The sequence below is a fragment of the Dermacentor andersoni genome, chromosome 9, assembly GCF_023375885.2.
Source record: "Dermacentor andersoni chromosome 9, qqDerAnde1_hic_scaffold, whole genome shotgun sequence".
NCBI lineage: Eukaryota > Metazoa > Arthropoda > Arachnida > Ixodida > Ixodidae > Dermacentor > Dermacentor andersoni.
In genome coordinates this window covers 29,856,107-29,865,364 of record NC_092822.1, presented here as the reverse complement: position 1 = coordinate 29,865,364, position 9,258 = coordinate 29,856,107, and the positions used below count along the sequence as shown (strand labels likewise).

The 9,258-nt window shown below is 44.4% G+C and overlaps 1 protein-coding gene across 2 annotated transcripts; it reads left to right on the top strand.

Annotated features, from left to right (window-relative positions):
- The first annotated feature begins 250 nt into the window (after window positions 1-250).
- Window positions 251-8,547, top strand: LOC129383814 (uncharacterized). 2 transcript variants are annotated; one of them, XM_055068708.2, is made up of 4 exons: window positions 251-470; window positions 569-837; window positions 5,461-5,635; window positions 8,150-8,547. In XM_055068708.2, the coding sequence occupies exons 2-4, from the start codon at window positions 664-666 to the stop codon at window positions 8,269-8,271; spliced, it is 471 nt and encodes a 156-aa protein (XP_054924683.1). In that variant the 5' UTR covers window positions 251-470; window positions 569-663; the 3' UTR covers window positions 8,272-8,547. The 2 variants fall into 2 exon arrangements, 1 of the variants encoding a protein (XP_054924683.1); XR_008611693.2 differs by lacking the exon at window positions 5,461-5,635 and having other exon boundaries at window positions 256-470.
- Window positions 8,548-9,258: the final 711 nt, after the last annotated feature.

The window sequence follows — 9,258 nt, the reverse complement described above, 5'->3', positions numbered from 1 at the left end:
CGAGAAACAATCAATATCCTGCGCGCAATCTAGCTTGATCCACTCACGACTACGACCGGAGCCGCACTTCCTTATTATTTTTTTTCGTTATTTTATTCGCCTTCAAGTTGACGGAGACGAGAAAATGTGAGAAAGCCTCCGACTGCTGCTCCGGAAGTGCCTTTATATAAAATGCATGTGCTTCTCTTCCCATTCTCCTCCACTCCTTTCTTTAATAGGCGGTTGAGAGAGAGGGAGACGCGGAAAGGGTGAGCAGTTGTGGCCCCTCGGCGGCTCTGTATGCCGGCGGGCTAGGTTTAAAAACCCCCTTGTTTCTTCGAGAGATTCTCGGCGGATGGAACTGCTCACTGCGACGTCGCTTTCGTGAGAGAGCTAGCCTGTCGCAGTCTCTTCTTGGCCGTCAACTGATCGCCTCCTCCATGACCCGCTTGTTTCTTTCACGTCCTTCTCGCACACTCGCACCGGAAAAGGTAGGACTACCGGAGCGCGAACGCGCTGCGTTTCGGTGTGTAGCGCATTCTTTGTCGGATCGCTTCAAAGACAGCTCGCTGTTCTCTACGTCTGACAGCATCGAGCGTCGGTCTGAATTCCCCACGCATCATTGCCAAGCCGACCAGTCTTGTCCTGAGGAACCTCCGCTCAGTTGAGTAGGGGCGGTCAACGATGGCATCTTGTCCGGTGTCCGTGATCCTCGTCTGTGCCTGCGCGGCGTTGGCGGGCGAATTTGCGGCGGGGCGGCAGATCGAGGTGACGCCTGACGATGAAAGAGCACCACTGCACGACATTCTGTTCCGTCATCATTCCGCGCCAGCGCCCCGATTTCATGTTCCGAATGAGGTGGGCACAGCGGGTAATGCGTTGCGCATGCAATAGTAGCAGCTTTGTTGCTGTCGTAGTGGTAGTGGTGTCTCCGTTGTATACTAGTAATAGTAGTTAGCAATAGTACTAGTATTAACATAGTAGCATGGTATCCAAGAGCAATATTAGTAGCTGTGATACTTGCAGTTTGTATTGTATTGATGGTTGCGGTAGTAGAAGTAGTGGTAGCGCAAATTGTAGTAGTTGGTGTTACTGTTACTGTTCTTCTTCTTATTAGTAGTAGTAGTAGAAGTAGTAGTAGAAATTTTTGCGGGAGAAATATGACTATTAGAAGTAGTAAGTAGGAAAATAGTGTATAAGAAAATTGTAGTAGTGGCAGGAAAGGTAGTAGCAAAAAAAGGTAAAATTGAAGTGCCGGTGTTTTGCAAACTGACCGTAATAACTGTATTAATAGTAGTTGTGAAGGTAATAACGGTAGTGGAAGTACTGGTGATAGTACTAGCAGTGATCTTGGCTCCATTTATGGCATAAGTATTGCTGTATTATTAGTATTACTGCTTTTTGAAGTATTTAGCAGTAGCCGACATTATAATTGCAGTATCGGCAGACGGAGAAGTCGCAATTTCAGTACCAGATATATAACGTCAGCAGTTGGAGTACTAAGCGTAGAATCAGTACTAATGGTAGTAGCGATAATAGTATTCCTATCAATGGTGGCAGTGTTGAAAAACTGCGCACAATGGCGGTAACAAAGCTGCCATTAATACTAGAAGAATGTGAAGGAATACTAAAAATAGTCCACGTAGTAACGCCAACAAAGCGGCCAATAGCAGTACAACGGTTTACTGTTGTTGCATGCCGCGTTCTGAGTACTACATAGTCTGCATAGCATTGCGACTAAACATAAATGTTAGTATTTGAACTGGAGGCCATCACAATGGTACACTAGGTATACGTTCCACCAGAGTCCTTTGGTAGTTCTGTGCAAATGCGGCGTGGCGCAACCTCCTTCAAGCGCCCAGTGCGCGTTTCTTCATTCCCTCTCCTGCCTAACATTGTGCGGATTAGTTAGCGGGAGGCAAAAATGTGGATTGGCGAAGCCACGTCTCTCTTGGCGTCATGGCAACGTGTAGCCTACACGAACTTGCCGGATGCTTCGCAACATTTGACGCTCTCCTTTACGAACTGTGTTGAAGCAGATTTTCACGACGTCCGTCTTTTGCGCGTTGTTTTTTGCGTGAACCATGTCGGTATACCAACCGGTTTCATCGTATGACCATTATTATAATGTAGTACTTATTACTCGAACTTATTATAATGTAGCAAGATCTTCTGGTATCATTATTGATTGAGTACTGAGCCTCACTTTCTACGAAACATTCAGGCCAAGTGTTAATAGGGGGTAATGAAAATTTGGGCAGCAAGACCTTATTATTTCATAACGCTGTACAAAAGACGGGACTACCTGACAACAATACTGCGAAAGATGTGCAAAGAACGAAAGGTAATTACAGACACGCAAGTACCCGTACACTCTCGCAGAATCCCGTCCACGCTGGCATGGAGCAGGCACAGGAACGGTCGTCCTCCTGAGAACGGAGAGGAAGCGGCCGTAAATCGCACGCTTTCACTCATATTACTCGGGAAACGATGCCGGTGAATATTGCCCTCTTGCAAACCAAAACGCAATCAAGCACATTACTCCCCGCAGAAATTGCTGAGCAGTCTTATTGCAACAGATGTTTTTACTCAATGACCCTGAGCTTGAGAGAGGGTCACTTTATATATGCCAGATGTAAGACAGCCGCCCATGTTTTTGAAGAGATGAGAAACGTGCGGTTTGAAAATCTTGGCATTGCTCATTAGCACAAATTAAAGATTTAAATGCTATTGTTGCCGTAGGCTTGTACCAATTACCATACTGACTACAAGTCATCAAACTGCCCCGACAATAGTGCAGAATGTAAGTGTTGGTGGCATGGTTGCAAACGTTCCACTTGTGCCATGCGCAAGTGAACAGTGACGTCGAAGAACGTCCTCTCCTTACCAGACGTGGTTAGGCGGTGTGTTGGGAATTATGTTCCTCCCACCGAACTACGTAAACGTTCTCAGTAGCCTGTACACGCGTACTTACGTCGGTGTTGAAGTTGGTGGTCTTCAAGGGAAAAGACGCGCCACACTCTGAACAAGCACATAATTACTGGGTTGGAAACCGAGGGTAGTCTACGGTGCCTAGGTACGCCGGTCGTCGTTTCTCTATGCGGGTCACAGACGCTAGTCGTAGGTGTTAGTCAAGTGTGTCTCTTCTCTGTGCGGTCGTTAAGGGGCGAGCAGTAGGTGTGTGGAAGACCACCTTGGTTTGAAAACAGAAGTGGGCTAGAATGTGGTGCCTCGGGCAGACCAATACGTATGACCTACTCTTTATATTTATGGTCAATGTGTTTTTTTTCGTAACACGACAGGAAACGTAGCACACTCGGCAGCAGGATTTCATCGTCACCGACTTCATGCAGTCGTCGACCACAGCGATGCGGTCGTCATGTTTGACGTCAGGCTAGCTACTTACGTTTCGGGTGGCGTATCAGACTTTCATCTGAGTTTCCCGTTTCTAACGTTTTGTTTGTTTGTGGTAAGTGGCGTGGTCTTTCAGTATAGCTAAATGTTATTGTAGGCAGCCCACTCATTGAGTCAATCAACATTTATCATCGTTCGACCTACGGCTCACGATTTTCTTCTTGCCTTGTTTATTTTTTCTCGCTTCGCTCTGCGCACACAACAAGAATTCAGCGCACGTATATCGGCGTTCGCAACGACATGCAATGCATTCACGAATGTGCGCATCTTGAATGCTTCGGGAGTTATTAACCTGTGGTAAGTCATCGCGGCTGCATAAAGACCACGGCTAAGAAACGCGTGAATGAAAGGGCTCTTCTCACATAATATTGACAAAGGATGGCGTGTGGGACTTACAAAGCGACATCTCACTTGTGCGGTTAACAATTTCCAACGGCCAGCTGCGGCAAGCGTACTGGACATGTGTGAAACATCTCCACCCACGGGGGAGTGTTTATTAGTGCTCTCCGTACGGGAACACGGCAAACTACCCCATAGGGGGAGTTTTTTTATTGCTGTCCTTGAACTGAAGTATGAAGCTTAAGAAGTCAGCAATGAAAATAATGTCATAATGCTATTACCTGCGCTAAAGATAAATATAGGACGGAGAAAAGGGATGTTTGTACCCAGCTGTGAAGTGTACCACTGAGTTACGAATAGTAATGCAAATCCCTCGTAAATATCGCAAGAAGTTTACGTAATCTTTAAATTCAAGCGACATTTATCCACCATACATTCTCTAACAGATGATGCTTACAGGACTGCGATGTCAGTTCTTATTGCAGAGTTGTGGGTTTGGAAACCTCGAGGTTTAATTACTATTGAACGTTCCGATTTTTTTAAATTTTAGCAAGAACTGCTAGTTGCCAAAGAAAATTCTGCTTCCTTCACTATACATAATTTAAATTTTCCCTCTGAGATGCAGCAAGTATTATTCAGGTTGGTCTAGCGATAGTCTCACGAGAGAATTTCAGCGTTTTACGCTTGTTTCAACAGGGAAACGGGAGCTGACCTCGACCTAAACCTCCCTATTAAGAGTGGCGAATTCGACGACATAAGAAGCATATAGCGATGTTTTTTTAATAACAGTCAAATAATATTGTACCAAAATTGCGGGCGGTGTGCTATTTTTTTTCTATCAGAGCGTATCGGAATGTTGGCAGCTTTCTTTAAGGTTCATACATAGAAAGCTGAATTCTGAGGTTTTACGCGCCGAAACTACGCTCTGATTATGCAGCAGGTCCTATAGTGTAAAATTCCGCATTAATGTTTACCACATCAGCTCCTTTAACGTGCACCGAATACACGGTAAATGATCGTTATTTTTTAACATTGATTTTGCATTTCGCTTTCATCTAAATAAAGTCGCTGCGGTCGGGAAGTCGAATGCATGTCCCCGTGCTTCCTTCATAAGATGCCTACTCCACCGGGACAGATTGATCGTAGTGTAAAGAAAAAATGAAACCGTATATAGTACATTCCATCCATCGAGGCGTGGGCAGGACTGGGGGTGCTGGGAAACTCTTTAGCCAATAGGAAGGCCGAATGCCCGCCGAGATGTGTTCATCCGCGCCGCGTCGTCTGCTCGCCACCACAGTTATTCGCGGTATACAAAGAGGCATACGCAAACATCCTAACATGTCCCTTATCCCTGTATCGTATCTAGTGCCAAGCAAAGGAGAGAGAGAGAGAGAAATAAATAAATGAGGTACGAAAGTCACGGAGCTCAACCGGAATATAGCTATCCAGTTTGCTACCCAAACAAGCGTAACATCACTCTCTAATCCATCCTGCCGTTGATGAAAAAGTTATGCCCGGAACTCTATTCACTTGCGCAAGGACACTGCCTGTGCATGCCTGCAGCTGGTACCTTCAGCAGTGCTGCAAACGACTTGTGAGATGGAGCATAGAGTAATTTTTACAGGTGCATGACCCAAGGTCGGACTCGGAACACGCTGTACCCATCCGAAGTAAATCCGAACTCTGGTGCATACTGCACTGATGTGCCTCACTCCGTGTTCTGCGCAGAGCGTTGGCGTTGACGATCTCTGCTTCCACAACAGCGAGTGCGAATCGGGTCTCTGCTGCCGCGTGGATGGCGTCTACGCGACAGCCTGCATGCCCATGTCCAAGATCGGGGAATCGTGCGAGCCGGAAAATCCGAAGAGTGCACATTACAAGGATTACTGCCCCTGCCTAGAAGGTATTACCTGCCCCAGCACGCATGGGCAAGCCGAAATATATTTGCGCCTCGTATTTGCATGCGAGGCACACGAATCTCATGCTCCGCGGAGTAGACTCCCCTATTTACTTGTTTATTTACTCATTACTGCCAGCATTGTTTTGGTAGCCGAGCGCGGATTGGTTCAGATGCTATCGTGACGTAATCAAACGCTATCAGAGGAGCGCATTGCTCTCGGTACATGTGGCAGTGCCGGTGCAGGATACGAGAGGGCGTCGTAGTTGGCCCGGTGTGTTTTTCTCTCTCTAGAAACGAGCCGAGTTGCCTTCCGAAACTTCTAGTTTTCGTCAATCCACTGTGTGGTTGGAGACGTTCGTCAATTCTTAATTTCTCGATATATACAGCGATTAGTCGGTATGTCTTTCGGGAGTCTCCTTGAATCAGAAAATTTGCTGAATTCTGCAAGTTGTTTGCCCTGGTAACATTACATTTAATATAAAACCTTCACACTTTCCTTTTGAATCAGTGACACGTATGGTGTATTGTGTCATAGCTATTTTTCGAGTTAATGACCCTTGAAGACCAGTTCCTTTCTCAATTCTGGAGTTTCTTGCACTGGGCATTGGTACTCATACAGTTTTAATACGTGTTTTCTTTTTACCTTTGTGATGTTGTGTCACTGGGATATATTTCTACGTTCTTCACCTTAAAGTGATTAGTTGGTGGGACATCCTGTGCCAATATGTACATTTTTAGTCACGTTATAAGAAATGCTCTCGCCCACATAAATACTCTTTTTCACCTGAAGCCAAGAAAGCTAAGGTGTCGTGGCAGGACGGGGTTCACCGAAATGCGAGTACGAAAGAACTTATTGGTATCTCCGTCTATAATCGTTCGTACTGCCTTAAATTTACGCCGATTACATGCGCGACAACTAAGGACTATGCGCATGCGAAAAATGTGCCCCGGCATAGCCAACGTGCCTTATCGAACCAACAATGCATTGTAGACTAATAAAATGAAACCATAGAGACCACACAACGTTCAACCACCATTCCTCTAGGTGTGGCGAAGCAACTCACTGGCGAAGCAAAGTTGCGGCTATGATTTTACTCATCAGAAATATTAATCTTGCAGAGGCAGTTGTCGGGCTGCATATATAGGCGGCTCCGTATCTGTGGCTAAACTTCCCATATTTCATATTTAATAGTAAAGATGAAATAGAAGAAGAACAGGCAGATGTCGACAGACAGGTACGCGACTACAAAAGACCAGTCAAGTGGAACGTATTTCAAGATATAAAAGATCTCGGTAGGACTTCGAGATCCCGGATAAGAGTTCAAAATTGACGACGTTGTTCCTGTGTATCTTTCCGCCTTATTTTTTTTTTTTTTTTTTAGGGGGAAAGTTATTCTAGGCTCTTGGTTTTGGTGAAGTTTGTGTCAGCAGACCTGACCGCCAGGGTGTCCGCCGAAGCGTCATCATGCCATATGAAGACAGATTAAAGACATGTTAAAAAATGAGAAATGATTCATAGTGAGAGTTAGTGAACGATAACGTTATAATTTAGATTGGTAGAGGTTAATAATGACTTGTAATGACTACTAATGAATGCGAAATGAGCAGTATGTCTAACGATGGCTTGTAATGACCGCAATTGATTAGAAATGACTAGAAATGTCTGATAATGAGTAATAATGACTATAATGACTACTCATCACTTGTAATGACTACTAGTGATTACAAGATGACCAGTATGTCTAACGACGGCTCTAACGATGACCAAAATTGATTACAAATGACTAAAATGCTTACTAGTGATCAGTAATGACTAATAATGACTGAAATGACTTCTAATGACTGCTGATGACTCGGATATGACAAACATCTCTACCGACGGGTCGCATTGACCAAAAATGATTGCAAATGGCTTAGAATGCTTATTAGTATGCAGTAATGACTAATAATGACTGAAATGACTGGTAACGACTAGTAATGACTAGGAAATGACCAATATGTCTAACGGCAACTTGTAACGACTAGACATAATTAGAAATGACTAAAAATATTTAGTAATGACCAGTAATCACTAATAATGAATGAAATGACTTGTAATGACTACTAATGACTGCGATATGACCAACATGTCTAACGACGCCTTGTGACGACCATTGATTACAAATAACTAAAAATGCTTAGTAGTGAGCAGTAATGACTAAAAGAGAGAAGAGAAAGAGGTGAATGATAAGAGGACGAAGAGTAGGCTTTCGCCGTTCACCTCTTTAGAGACATCTTAAGATATTCTGTAACTTTTTCTTTTTTGAAATTCGGGCATCGGGTTCTAATCGCACACCATCCTGTGCTCCATCTGGCGTTAATAAAAAAACTCCTCCATTCCCGTTTAGTTATCTCTTATTTTTCTTCATTGGAAAAGCTTTTCGGGAAAGACAATATTCGGTCTTTCGCAAACCATTCGTGTGCGTGAAGCTTATCAGAATGCTTAGTACATTGTTTCTCCTTTTTATTTTTTCCCAGGATATTGCGTGGAGATGGATATATTTTCCATAATGCCCGGCTTGAGATGCGTACAACGAAGCCAAACTCAAGGCCCCGTCACGTCAGGAACCCGGCAGAGGCCACAGTCTTCCGTGCCCTAGTGGAACATAGCCGCTGGAAGCGTCCGATTATTCAATTAGATTTATTTACTGTATTCAATTAGATTTATTTTGGCATTTTTGTACCAAACGCTCCAGCGTACAATAAGAATATCTCTCATATGCCAGCTTGATGTCGTCCCGAGGCACTCACCAACAATTGCTTACGAACAGTGCTTAGGTAAGGACATGTTTTTTTTTAGTGTTTCTTCTTTCACTGTGAAGTAATACACTGGGAACATATACTCTAAAGAGACATTAAATACGAAAATAAGTTGAGCTGTTTAGTAAGTTACGCTTCAACAACGTCGCAGAAGCGACTGTCGGTTAGAGAAGAGTCTTGTTCAGCCAGAAAGAACGCAAATCGCGGAATAGGAGTGGCGACGCCCCACGCAAGTTCGCGAAGCAGTTCGTCGTGACGTCATGAGTTGTGATGACATTTGCTCGGGCTCCATTCTCTTAAAATTGGTAAAACGTAGAACAGGCCGTGTTCTAAGGAATCTACACACTGACATGAGAAACATTTAAACATAAGTTTAATGGCGCCGGCAACGGGCCAGACGCGCGCCCAAATACATAAAGTTTGTGACGTGGCAGTGACCTACTGCGACAAGGGAGAGAAGAGAACCTTACCTTACTTACTTGTGTTTCTTTTTTTGAAAAGCTCCATAACGAGGCCCGAGAGTAACTGCCTCAAGGTGTTCGGTATGAGGCAAAAAAAACGCGTCATGTTATCAGACTGAAGATCAATTACCACGACAAGCTGGGCGAGTTGGTGATTGAACATGTCCCTAAGGGTGGGCAGCGCAACCCGGTAGAAAGGCAAAAGGAAGTGCACAATACGAGCGCAGTTGCTTATGCAAACCTTTGTTTGAACAAATCGATATATTTTATAAAATATCAATCAAATCAACCGCGAGATTGTGGAAGCCTACTTTATGCATGTAAACTCAGGGGCATGCATTAGCCAGACTTCTATCCCTCTGGAGA

Excerpts from the sequence above, each read along its gene's own strand:
- LOC129383814 (XM_055068708.2), top strand. The coding sequence starts at position 664 with ATGGCATCTTGTCCGGTGTCCGTGATCCTCGTCTGTGCCTGCGCGGCG. Across the intron at positions 838-5,460 it reads GATTTCATGTTCCGAATGAG|AGCGTTGGCGTTGACGATCT; the intron begins GTGGGCACAGCG and ends TGTTCTGCGCAG. Across the intron at positions 5,636-8,149 it reads TTACTGCCCCTGCCTAGAAG|GATATTGCGTGGAGATGGAT; the intron begins GTATTACCTGCC and ends ATTTTTTCCCAG.